The sequence below is a fragment of the Zingiber officinale genome, chromosome 2A (genome assembly GCF_018446385.1).
Source record: "Zingiber officinale cultivar Zhangliang chromosome 2A, Zo_v1.1, whole genome shotgun sequence".
Lineage (NCBI taxonomy): Eukaryota > Viridiplantae > Streptophyta > Magnoliopsida > Zingiberales > Zingiberaceae > Zingiber > Zingiber officinale.
In genome coordinates, this window is record NC_055988.1 from 93,799,638 (window position 1) to 93,813,710 (window position 14,073).

The 14,073-nt window shown below is 40.6% G+C and overlaps 1 protein-coding gene across 1 annotated transcript; it reads left to right on the forward strand.

Moving 5' to 3' along the window:
- The first annotated feature begins 7,385 nt into the window (after nt 1–7,385).
- Nucleotides 7,386–13,139, forward strand: LOC122041573 (probable histidine kinase 4). Its single transcript, XM_042601297.1, has 13 exons — nt 7,386–8,184; nt 8,365–8,835; nt 9,001–9,234; nt 9,310–9,479; nt 9,796–10,014; nt 10,086–10,272; nt 10,347–10,398; nt 10,480–10,709; nt 10,843–10,941; nt 11,110–11,804; nt 11,881–12,372; nt 12,536–12,777; nt 12,883–13,139. The coding sequence occupies exons 2-13, from the start codon at nt 8,554–8,556 to the stop codon at nt 12,906–12,908; spliced, it is 2,928 nt and encodes a 975-aa protein (XP_042457231.1). The 5' UTR covers nt 7,386–8,184; nt 8,365–8,553; the 3' UTR covers nt 12,909–13,139.
- The last annotated feature ends 934 nt before the right edge of the window (nt 13,140–14,073 follow it).

Below are 14,073 nucleotides of genomic sequence, written 5' to 3' on the forward strand. Positions count from 1 at the left end.
AAGTCTAAACCATTAAGAACAGATAAGTTAAATTTGGAATCAATAATGTTAAGTTCCGTTTGCGATTCCTAATTTAACTTCTAAAGAACACAATAGGTTATTTAGGAAAGGTTCGACACTTGCACAAAATTTTTGTACAGTGGAACCGATACAATCTTCCTAGGACTAACTAACAGTTATTAGGCACATTAGGGCAGACCTCTAACAGTACAAACGTATAGCCTTCAGCAGTCAGGACAATGTCCAGGTTTTTTTTCCAATCTATGCAGTTTGGACCAGTAAATTTGTTCTCTTTCAATATAATAGCCAGTGAGTTGAAAGCCATCCTAAGAATCACAAAATAAACTTTTGGTCAAGACTCTAAATTTAGAATAATATTGATTTCTCAAACAATACTATTTAAATTTACCAACACCTCAAAACACCGTGAATTTTACATGCCACGTTAGTGTGGACGTATATAAATTCAATATTTGTAAGAGGAGGGTCTTACCCATTAATTTTATTATCTTGTCATCCTAACTTTATGACAAATAAAATAGATCACACACATCCTAAATAATTTCCTATAACCATCCATAAAGGAAGTTTGATCTAGTGATCTGCAAACAAACTCATCCGATGGGGAGGGAGACACTCAGAGCCAACACGCAAGTTTGTCGCATCACTTACAAACCAGTAATGGAGACCGTGGAATTTATTTACTAATCCCTCTCCCACTTAGTTATTTAAGGTGAGGAATTTTAACTATGAAAGCACACATTACAACAAATAAAGCAACAAATATGGGAAAATAATTTTCCAACTATTATGGTTTTTTTCATCACTGTCCTCCGTGTGCTGCCAACCCTAGCTGCTACCATCTTTAGCCACCACAATCGGGGTTAGTCGCCGCATCTATCTTGCTTCTTTTTTCACTGCGCCTCTGGTCTACAAAAAGTACCACGCCTCGCAAGGATATGATCCGTGACAAAAATAGAATTTTACATTTATCAATCCTATATTCCACAAAGGAATGTACATGTAATCCAGATCGAAACAAAATTATAAAATCCTAAAACTAATACAACTCCTGCTGTATTTAATACATACAATCATACACACACAAAAATGCCCTTGACATGTCCAAGGGTCCAATCGCACGCAATATCTATAAGTCATAATAGTTGGAGCCTGCAACCACAGAGTTAGCACATCCTACTATTATCCTGCCTAAATTATGTATGACATGTGCATAATTAAACTGAAAACCAAACACACAGAGGTAAACCCTAGCTCTGATACCAATTGTTGGTTGATACTCGAAATATCATACCAGTTCCCCTGTACAAAAATTTTGTACAAGTCCTGAACCATTCCTAACAACCTATTGTGTTCTTTAAAAATTAAATTAGGAATCGCAAGCGGAACTTAACATTATTGATTCCAAATTTAACTTATCTGTTATTAGAGGTTTAGACTTGGATCACGAACGATACTTAACATTATTGATCCAAATCCACCCATATTACAAATTCAATTAAATATTAATTTCAGAGATTGTCTTCCAAGTTAAACATGGCGAGGCACTAGGCCTTCTTGGGTATGAGAGCATCCACCATTTCCTAGACAAAGCCTTTCAATGAAATTTAATATTCAATTCCTTTATAGTAACCCTAGGTTTAACCAAAAGGAGCAATCGAATAACAAGTTCGAAAAAACAAAAAAACACAAACTCGAATCACAAATTCGAAACCTAGAATCATATGCCTCTTGTGTTTGGTATTTCAAAATCTATACAAAGAAAACTAGTATGATGTAGAATAGAATTATTAGTTATACCTTTCTTTGTAAGCAACAACCTCTTGATCTTCTATCGTATTCCTCTTCTTATCTTGGACGTCGTGTGGGCGACGATCTACCAAGATGAGAACCACCACCACCTTCCTCCTTGCAAGTTTCGACCACCAACCTTCAAGTTCCAAGGGATGCTAGAACAAAGCCTCCTTTCTCTCCTTCTTCTCCAACCAAAATCCGGCCACCACAAGAGCTACAAGAGAGGGTGCCACCGACCACTAAAGAAGAAGAGAAAAGGAAGACTAGGGGCCGACCACACCAAGGAAGAGAAGAGAGGGAATAATAGATGAGATATTGTTACTAGGTGAGGCATCTCTACCCTGTCTTTTATATTCCTTGGTCTTGGCAAATAAGGAAAGTTTTATTAAAACTTCCTTATTCTCTTTGTCAATGAAAGGAAAGTTTAATAAAATTTCCCTTTCAAACTATATATGGCCGACTACCTTAATCCCTCCAAACAAGGAAAATTTTAAATACAAAATTAAAACTTCCTAATTTGTTTTCAGAAATTTTTAAATAAAAATTTCTCTTTTGAAAATTCCCTTCATGGTTGGTCATAAAAGGAAACTTTTATAAATTAAAATCTCTCTATTAAAACATGTGGATGATTTACAAAAAGGAAAGTTTTCTTTAAAATTAAAATCTTCCTTTCAATCTATAAATAAGGAAAGATATCAAACCTTTTCTTAATCTTTTGTAGGAACTATAAAATGAAAGATTTAATTTTAAAACTCTCTTTTAAAATCATGAGGATGGTTACAAAAAAGGAAAGTTTTATCAAAAATTAAAATCTTCCTTTTAACTACAAATAAGGAAAGATATCAAACCTTTCTCTTAATCTTTTGTAGAAAACTATAAAAGGAAAGATTTAAATTTTAAACTATCTTTTAAAACCATGACTTCCACATAAGAAAGATTTTTAAAAAATAAAATCCTTTTATTTTAATGTGGCCGACCACACCAAGCTTGGGTTCAAGCTAGGGCCGACCACCTAATGAAACCAACTCACCTTGGTTTAGCCGGCCCTAGCTTGGACTCCAAGCTAGGCTTGGCCGGCCACCTTAAGGTGGGTAAGAAGATGGGTATGGGTGGGTATAATACTCTATAAATAAGAGGCTACGATAGGGACCGAGAGGAGGATTTGGTTTGGTCTCCCGATGAAATTAAGCTTCCCATGTCCGCCCCGAACACCCAACTTAATTTCATCAATAATAATTCATACCACTAAAGAATTATTATTGAACTACCGCACCAATCCTAAATTACATTTTGGACTCCTTCTTATCATGAGTCTGTTAGTCTTCCTGTGTTTAAGATATAAAATGCCCACTAATTAAATGAGTTATTGACAACTCACTTAATTAATATCTAGCTCCAAGAGTAGTACCACTCAACCTTATCGTCATGTTGGACTAAGTCCACCTGCAGGGTTTACATGATAATCTTTATGAGCTCCTCTTGGAGACATTATCAACCTAGATTATTAGGACACAGTTTCCTTCTATAATCAACAACACACACTATAAATAATATTATTTCTCAACTTATCGACCTATTGATTTATTGAACTAAATCACACCTTTTGATAAGTCAAAGAAATAAATATTAGATATATGTGCTTATTATTATATCAGGATTAAGAGCACACACTTCCATAATAACAAAGATCTTGTTCTTTTATGCAGTCAGTATAAAAAGAACTTACTTTAAATGATTCAGCTCAATACACTCTGAGTGTACTAGTGTAATTTTATAGTTAAGATAAACTAATACCAAATTACACTACGACTATTCCAATGGTTTGTTCCTTTCCATCTTAGTCGTGAGCTACTGTTTATAATTTATAAGGAATTGATAACATGATCTTCTGTGTGTGACACCACACACCATGTCATCTACAATATAAATTAATTGAACAACTATACTTAGCATATAAATGTAGACATTTGACCAATGTGATTCTTTATTTATAAAATAAATGTTTATAGAAAAGCTAGGCTTTTAGTATATACTCTAACACTTCTTGTGTCGGCGAAGGCCCGGTGAATGGTGTAGTTGGCGATCACCGTCCGGATGATCAAAGCATCATCATGAGGGATTTCGACCCTTCTAGATCGTTGGGACCGAAGTTGATCTGAGGCCCTACGACCTTATCCTTGCTGCATCCGATGGCATGGATTTCCAACCGCCAAGCGTATGATTTCCTGGCCCGGTTGGAGTCTCCGCCGATCGACCCTCCGTCGATCATGCATATCTCTCCCCGAGAAGCGTTGTTCCTGTTTTCCTCTTCCCGGGTAGACGACCTATTTCGCTCGGTCGGGATCCTAGAGGGATCGGTTTCCTCTCTCCGTTGATGGTGATGGTGCTCGGGTTCCCTTCTCTCTTCTCGCCGTTCGGTTGAGCGGCGACGACCCTGTCGATCAAGAGAGGGGGAGCGACGATGATATCCCTTGGGGGCCGATTGGATGACGATTGATGTCAATCCTCGGCAATCCCGTGTGTTGTGTGTCACTGACTGGTGGAATGAACAGAACATGGGCGCCCATACTTTGCCCTTTGACGCCTTGGGCCGACTGGACGTCACATGCTCTACGGCGTGCGCCTTGGTCTCTTGGTGTAGCCGTGCTCCTTCAGCCCTCTGCCCCTTGGGCGGCAGATGGCTGCTAGCCGGTCGACGCTCGGTCGGCGCCGAATGCTCGGTCGGTGCCTCCTTTCTTCTGGTTGCCTGGGCCTCTTCTATATTGATGTATTCGTTGGCCTTTTCCAGCATGTGGTCGAAGTCTCGGGCTGGTTTTCTGATGAACGATCGAAAGAAGTCCCCTTTGGCAAGCCCCTAAGTGAAGACATTAATCATGGCCTCGGATGAAACCGAGGGGATATTCATGGCCACTTGGTTAAAGCGTTGGATGTATGCTCGGAGCGCTTTCTTGGGCCCTTGTTTCATGGCCAAGAGGTTGACGCTTGTCTTCTGGTAGCGTCAGCTGCTGGCGAAGTGGTGCTGGAAGGCGGCTCGGAAGTCTTTGAAGTTTCGTATCGAGTCATCCGACAGTCTTCTGAACCAGTGCTACGCCGATCCGAAGAGAGTCGTGAGAAAGACTTTGCACTTTACTCCATCCGTGTACTAGTGCAGCGTAGCCTCATTGTCGAACCAATCCAAATGATCATCTAGGTCGGTCGTCCCGTTGTACGTCCCGATCGCCAACGGGGTGTAGTGTCGAGGCAGAGGGTCTTGTAAGATCTACTCGGAGAACTGCTTGTTGATCCGTTTGGGGGATGCAACGCTTCGGGCTGCTTTTCCTTTTTGCGTGTCTCGAATGGGCGCATCGTCGAAAGATGATCCCTGCTCCTGATGCACTTGGGCTATCTCTGAAGGGGTTTGGAATAGAGCCCGATGGAAGGGGATCAACGCGAGCAGCGCTTCCCCTTGGGTGCCGATCGACCTTCGGTTCTGCCCCCATATAGAGAGTTGCTCGGCTCGGTCTTCTTGCCCTGCTCGCCTATTGGCCATCGAGGTTGCAGGTTGTGGTGCTGGTCGATCGGCTATCACTTGTTGTTGTTGTTGTTCCATCATTTTTGCTGCTCGTGCTTACACGAACATCTCCAACTCCTCTTAAGTGAGCGTCACGATGGTAAGTTGTCCAGCGTCTTCCATCTTTTCGGCTCGGATTCAAGTAACGTTCCCACAGACGGCGCCAAATATGATCTTGTCCGAAAGTCGGGAAGATGGATGCTGGGGATGTGGCGCTCTTGCTGACCTCCGGTGGACTTCGCTCCCGCCTGCAACATAAGCAGGTCAATGCCGAGCTAGGGAAGGGATCCCCGACAATGACCCTCCGACACTCAACTCAGTCTCCGGCGAAGCAAGAAGAAGCAAAGAGAACTATAGAGCAACATTAGAAATCGTCAGAAAAGCATACCTCCGACGATGCCTGAACCCTCCTTTATATATGACTCCGGTAGTGTGTGTGCACGTTTCTTGAAGTGGGCACACTATCCTAAGCTTTCCCTGAAGACATGTCAGTAAAGTATCCCTGACATAGTACCTTAACAGACCGAGCATATGTCTGAAGTGACAGTGGAAGCTTCCGCCTACGTTCCTCTGTCTGACCATGCCGCTTGTCAGGGCACTAGCTTCCAAAAGGATGTCGAAGGATATCCCGCCGTTGTCTGTTACTTGGCCGAGCGGAATGACCGCTCGGCCAGGATTCTGATATCCTTGCATTCTTTGCCACACTGAGCGGGATAGCCGCTCGGTTGAAAGTTCCCTGTCCAAGTGTTGTCTTATTACTGGGCCGAACGGGATCGCCGTTCGGCCGAAAGCCCACTGCCCAGATGCTCTATTGCTTGGCAGAGTGGGATAGCCGCTCGGCGGGCAGTTCATTGTCCGCGTGCTCGGCTAATGTCGAGTCTGCTGCTAGGCCGAGTGGAGGAGTCGCTCGACTCAGCTTCTGCGCGTCCCTTGAGCGTCGGTTTGATTACTCTGTATCGGAGACGGTGGGTCGGTGCTTAACCCACGGTCGGAATATGCCTCGTCCGACCGACCAAGACTGCCCATCTATTGACCGTTTTGATTCTGATCTCCATTGACCTCCATCATAATAGTGGAGTGAGACCCTTCATCATCATCGCATCAATGATTTTTCACGGATGGTATGTTATAGTTCATTCTTATATATATAAATTATATATATGAAGATAAATTATAAAATAAATTGATCATCAAATTAGTTGAAGATAGGAGAGAACTTTTTAAGACATACATCCATCGAGAACTATCTTTTATTCTCATTTGGATAAGTCTACCATCCTCGCCTCTAGTCTATTAGACATCCCGGGAAGGAAAATAGTACATTTCAACTAGAACAGGTGATGGGAATCAATCACGCAATCTAGTCAACGAATGAAATCCAGCATATCTTGTCATAAGATTGCATACGATTCCACTAGATTTTCTTTGCGGAAAAGGGGGGAAACAAATCAATGATGATGATAGTTATCGGCAGAAAAATTTCACTTAAAATTTTCCATTTTAGACCATCAAATTTGCTCACAACCAATGGCAATCTTGCAAGTCAAATTAAATCGATTGGAGAATAGAATAAAGTGGGAAATATGCAATCCCTAATATTATATTCCGTCAGTTGACCCCTCAACGGAAAATATATTCTCTCGAGTCAAATCTCATAATATTCCAATGAATAGTCAACCACAGTAAGGTTTTTTTTACGAGAAATATCAAAGACAATTATTTATTAATATCATTTTTGTTAAAGGGTATAATAATCTTTTCATAGTTAGGCATAGGTACAAATCCGTCCGATCATTCACCGGACCGGAAATGGTGACGTGTCGATGGATCGCATCAGGTGGTGCCCGTGTTGGTTTGGCCAATTAGGAGGCGTGTTAAGGCATTCGCTGTTAGGTTTGTCGCAGGCGGCGATTGAGTGGCAGTGTGGTGTTTGTGAAATGTCTATAATACCCCTGTGTGATGCAGTTGGGCTGCGGGCGTTTGGGGATTTTACCCGTTCTTCGATTTTATTAAGCGTCGAGTTCGTCGTTCGAAATCTTTCAGAGAGCGACATTTTTGGACTTTTTTTTTTTTTTTTCTTTTTGCGATTTTTCTTTTTTCGTGTCCGTTTCGTCCTCTTTACCGTAATCGGAAGGAGAAGAAGCCTAGCAATTCTTGGGTGCGGATCCGACGAAGAAAGCTCGATTCCCTGCCCCGCCATTAATGGGTGTTGTTGTACTGATTGGGAAGGTCTCGTCCGGATCCTCTATCTCCGTTGCGGCTCCACTTGCTCGCTCACTGGATTTCGCCAATGGTTCGAGTGAGACTGACGCTTGAAAAATGAGAAGCGGAGGAACTCGTGAAGGCCTTAATAGATGAAGCGAGCTTGCAATTCCCTTTTTTGGGGCTGAATTGGAGATTGGTCGATGTCGTCGATTTGTAATTAGGGGAAAACTGGCACCTTGAGTCCGAATTGATGAAGAGGAAGCGCATTTCTGATCGATGTATGGGGGGAAGTAGAAGCCATGGTGCGGTTTCAGTTCCCCGGCTCTTCTTCTAATCCGCTGACTAGGAGACTTACTATTGAGAACTGAGAGACGGAAGGGGTTGAAGGTGACAAGACAACGATAAAGAAATTGGTAGGCCAAGATGAACAGTGAGATGATCCAGAAAGGAAACCATTAGTTAATCACCGCATATCTCGTAAAAGTACAGGTATTCGATTCAGTTGTTGCTTCGATTGTGGAGGGCTGTCTCGAATATCTCCTCGCGATCAATGCATTGCACTTGACCAAAAGAGTTCTCTTCTTGGCTGCTCGGCTGTGATCCTCTAAGAGCAGGTTAGCTGCCTCTGGCTTTGTTCGTAATCCCTAATCAAATCCCCACATATTTGATATTTGTACAGAAAAGTGCGTTTTTTTCTCCTTTTTTTTTTTTCTTATAAAAAGTTGTGTTCCCCTTTCTTCCACTCAATCCCCTATTTGGGATCTGTGATCATTTCATTTCTTCTCCCTGTGTAGTCGATGATCAATTTGTGGTTGAAGAAGTTTGAGAATGGAGTGTAAACCGTCAAGCTGCCTCTTTTTCATTTTTTTCATAGGAATAAGAAGAGTAGAGGAATAAAAACCAAGTCTTTTTTTACCTCTTCGTACAAACTGGAGCAAAAACAAGATAGGGAGAGGCGTGATTGTCTATTGGCCTCTGGTCTGATGGGTTTAGAGATGGCACTGGGAGCTGGAAAGAGGTGGTGGCGGAACCAAAACGTGATCATGGCGACATGGATGATGCTCACAGTTGGAATTTGCATAAGTTTTCATTGTCATATGAGAACAGAAAACATGAGAAAGGCAGAGGAGATGCTAACGAGCATGTGCGAAGAGAGGGCAAGGATGCTGATGGAGCAGTTTGCTGTGAGTGTCAACCAAGTGCATGCTCTGGCGATTCTTGTTTCAACATTTCATTACCAGAAAGAGCCATCAGCACTTGATCAGGTCTGAGCTATATGTTTATCATGATTCATATTGTTTCGTATAATTGGGATCTAGATTCCTTCTAAATTCAGCGATTTGTTCGGTGTTTCTTTTATTGTTTTTAGTTATGCTTCACCTAATAGTTATTGATACATCAATTTTATCGTAATTAAAATTTGGTTTCAGGAGACGTTTGCAGAGTACACAACAAGGACAGCTTTTGAGCGGCGATTTTTGAATGGAGTAACCTATGCACGACAAGTAATACATGCAGACCGAGAATTGTTTGAGAATCAACAGGGTTGGACAATCAAGACTATGGAACTGAAACCATCTCTGATTCAAGATGAGCATGCAGCTGTAATATACCCTCAGGAAACTGTTTCACATATAGAGACCCTTGACATGATGTCTAGAGAGGTTGATTTGCTCTCCTAGTCTATAACCTTTCTTAAAATTGTTAAAGAACCGATATTACTTAACTTCTACCTGTAGGAGTACCGCGGAAATATCTTAAGGGCTAGAGCCACAGGCAAAGCGGTTCTTACCAGACCCTTCAGACTTTTGAAGTCTAACCATCTGGGAGTGGTTTTAACGTTTCCTGTATATTTCTCAGATCTTCCAGCCGACACAACAGCTGAAGAACGTGTGAAGGCAACTTCAGGGTGAGATGCCTACTTTTATTCACGACAGTTTTTAGTGCCCATTAGTCGATGATATTCAAATTATACTTGCTGGATCATTCAGGATTCTGTGACATCTAGGTGGTAAGTTCTTCAAATGAGAATATAATGAGCAGGTATACATAGCAAAAATCGAGCAATGCGTATGCAACATACATTTGCCAATTTTTTGCATTCTTATTCTAATAGTAAGAGTATAACTGATGTATCAGTTTCTATAATCTTCTTTCTTCTAGTAGCCTTGTTATATAATCGCACAATGTTTGAATTACCAAGTTCGGTGACCTTTGGAAGACAGGTATATTGGAGGAGCTTTTGATGTCGAATCTCTCGTGGAAAATTTGTTGCACCAACTTGCTGGTAGTCAGGAAATTGTCGTGAATATATACGACATCACAAATTCATGCGAGCCCCTAGTATTGTATGGAGTTCATCCTCCTGATGGCCACATGTCATCATTACACATCAGTCTGCTCGATTTTGGAGATCCATTTAGGAAGCATCAAATGAACTGCAGGTACTACATTTTGCAAGCACTAGTTTCCAGCTTATTCTATCTCTTGGGGTTATGATGATTATTCTTTTCAGGTACCGCAAGATGCCTCCAGTTTCCTTATTGTCCATCACTACACCAACTGGCATTTTTGTGATCTTTATGCTGGTGGGGTACATAGGTTATGCTGCTTGGAGCCACTATGACAATGTTAATGAAGATTTTCAGAAAATGGAAGAGCTTAAAAGTAAAGCAGAGGCAGCAGATGTTGCTAAATCTCAGGTGTCTTTTTTATTGGATATCATATACAGATTACTATGCGTAGATACCACCTGATCTTTTTCTTGTTTCAACAGTTCCTTGCCACGGTCATGCATGAAATCAGAACACCTATGAATGGAGTCCTCGGTAAGCTTGATGCCATATTTCTTTGCTGTGGAGCAAGGATTTCATTGTGGGGAAGCTGATTAGTGCCTATTTTCATGCTAGGAATGCTTAATATGCTTTTAGATACAGAACTGAATATAACTCAGAAAGATTGTGCACAAACTGCTCAAATCTGTGGAAGAGCACTGATTGCAATAATAAATGAAGTACTTGATTGTGCAAAGATCAAAGAAGGAAAGTTGGAGATTGAGTTCGTTCCATTTGACCTAAGATCTGTATTAGATGATGTCGTATCTCTATTTTCTGTAAAATCAAGAGAAAAAGGAATTGAGGTTAGTTTAACCTCTTTTGCCCATTGCTAAAAATTACAGGCATTCAGTAATCTTGACACATTCTATCTAGCTTTTGCCAATAACATTTTGGCCTTTTTTTAATTTTCCTTTTTTTTCCTTTTGTCGAATACAGCTTGCCGTCTATGTATCTGATCGGGTTCCTACTATTCTTGTGGGAGATCCCAGGAGATTTAAGCAAATAGTCACCAATCTTATTGGAAATTCGGTCAAAGTAAGTATATTTCCATGATTTACTAATTTTACACTTTCTTCCAAGATGAATTGGTGTAGGATCGATGCACGTTTTGATTATTAGTGCTGATTGCACCAACATTGGCACATATGTTTTTGTGTTAACTCAGTATATTTCCCTTGATCTTCTCGGTTTGATTCGTTGCAGTTCACAAAGCGAGGTCACATTTTTGTCCAAGTTCACTTGGTTGAGGATGTGAAAATTTTGGATACAGAAAGGGAAAATGGCTTAAATGGATATGCTAATGAAGCAAACATTACGTCAGTTAATGCTGTGTTCAATACATTAAGTGGTCTAGAAGTTGTTAATTCTAGAAATACAAAATGTTTAGGACTGCAACTCTGTGATGGTGAATCCCTGTCCGGCACAATTGAGAAAGGATCAGCTCCTGAATGTGTGACGGATCAAGTAAATTTAATGGTCAGCGTTGAGGATACAGGGGTTGGAATCCCTACATGTGCCCAAGATCGAGTTTTCACACCATTTATGCAGGCCAACAGCTCGACTTCTAGGAATTACGGTGGAACTGGTATTGGCTTGTGCATTAGCAAGTGTCTCGTTGAATTGATGAGCGGGAACATAAACTTCAGCAGCAAACCTCATGTCGGAAGCACATTCACCTTCACCGTGGTTTTTCAGAGACAACACAGAGGTGTGGGTGCTGATAGCGAGAGGTCTCTTTCAGAAGTTTTACCAACATGTTTTAGAGGGATGAGAGTAATTGTAGTCGACCGGCAGCCTGTTAGATCTACCATAACCAAATACCATCTTCAAAGGTTGAGCATGATCACCGAAGATGCTCGTACAATAAATGAGGCACTTTATCGCTACTTGATATCTAGGTAGGTCTTATACTTGTCTGATATTTATTTAGTTTTATGATATATTTGAAACTTTGTTGGCACTTTATCACTGCAGTCATCGTGGAAAGTTGCCTTGTATCTTGTTCATTGAGAAAGATTCATGGGATCCCAAAGTCAATATTCATATTCAGAATGATCTTTTGAAATGGAAACAAGCTATTAGCGTGCATGATTTACCCAAGGTGGTTCTTCTATCGACTATTGAATCTGATAAAACAAGAGCTTGGCCTCATGTGGATACTGTAATAGTGAAGCCGTTGCGAGCAAGCACCATGGCAACATGCTTTCAACAAATGCTAGGGATTGGGAGGGTCAAAAATAAAGATACACTTAATAGTTCAAGTTTCCTCCATGGCTTGTTGGACGGGAAGAATATACTGATCGTTGACGATAACAAGGTAAATCTGAGAGTTGCTGCAGCAGCACTAGAAAAATATGGTGCTAAGGTTGAGTGCGTTGAAAGCGGTAAAAGTGCACTTTCCTTGCTCCAACCTCCCCACAAATTTCATGCATGCTTCATGGATATCCAAATGCCAGAGATGGACGGGTATGTATGTATCGGTGTAAATATTGACACATAGGTAGAGGGCCGTGTTACGCTGCACGGCAGGCATACGTGCCTGCCGTGCAGCATAATGTTCGCCCATAGGTAGATATTGAACTCTTACAAAAGATTTACCTTATGGATCAATGTCTCATAAAATTGAAAGGTTTCAAGCGACGCAGGAAATACGCAGGATGGAGAGCAGTGTGGCAAGTGAAGAAGCTCATATTGAAGGACCAATCGAGGTAAAATGGCGCATTCCAATCCTTGCAATGACTGCTGATGTTATCCAAGTAACATATGAACAATGTGTGAAATGCGACATGGATGGGTACGTCTCCAAGCCATTCGAGGAAGCCCAGCTTTGTAATGTGGTCGCCAAATTTTTGGCTTCCCAACCCATTCCAGGTTCTTGACAGCATCAACATTCAAGCATCTACCTACATATCTGAATTAGCTAATTCAGGAGCACCAGGACAAAGAAAAACTGATTTTGAATTGGAAAATTTTCAGAAATGTTCATATGTACAATTCCATGAAGATTTCAAAGCTCAAGTGAGGAGCAAGATTTTGATCCCTGAGCTGTCTTACAAGAACATTGAACCAATTAATCAATGAAAGATAGCATTCAAGTATGAGGCATCACTCTTTTGTGGACATAAGGTCATTGTGATAGCAATAATTTTTTTTTTACTACTTTTTTTTGTTGATCTGAGAATGTTTTCTCCTATATCAAATGACATCTACCTCTAGAGTTTATTATTGTTCAATGTCCTCTCTGTCTCTCTTTTTAAATCTCCTTTATGTCATCCAAGTTACTTTTATCATTCCTTCTTAACAATCACATTTAATGTACCTCATAGAACTTGTATTACTTCATTACATAGTTATAAGATTCCATTTAAGTTTCACTCATCTTTATTCAGTGCATTATCATATTCTATCTATGGACAATTTTGAATATGGTTCATTCAAGTCACCTCTCTTACAGAAAAGTTCATACCAGTGAATCTCAGATACCAAAACGTTCTGCTGCAGTTATGGTCAGTCAATATCTTCACTATATGTGTATCATTTGTTTCCATTTGAAAGATCCGCTTGCAGTAAAATTCTGAAGAAGAGATTGCAAAGACTGGCTGTGATTCTTGTGTTCCCATGAAGCTCATTGCTTCAAGGGGACCAACGAACTACATCCTTAAAGACAGGTACATAGTTCTGCTACTTGGATTATATCATTTTACTGGGTTTTTGCCATTCAAGCTACAACATTCCTTTTTAGCTTTCTCCAAAATGATGCATACCAAAGTCTCAATCCTTCACTAGTGGAATGTTTAGACTACGCTTATAATCATTATAAGCATGAGGTCTCTACTATAAATCGGTTAGCACTTATCCATCAGTGTTCTTGTGGAAGACAAGGATGGAAGCCTTGTAAAGATCGTCAAACTTGTTCTGAGTAAAAGAAAAGGAATCGCCTCTTGTTAATAACACTTGACTTGATAAGAATTGTTTGCCAGCCAAACTGAATAATTGGAAACAGTGTGGTGCCTGTAGATTCTTACAAGAATAAAAAGAGCATTCTGTTTGGTTTAGATAAGAACTGATCTCTTGTGATCAAGAAACAGAGAATGCAGTACCTTTAGGAAAATGGCTGTCACTGAATTTGTAGAAGCTTGATTGTTTCTCCATGTTGTCCTGGATTGC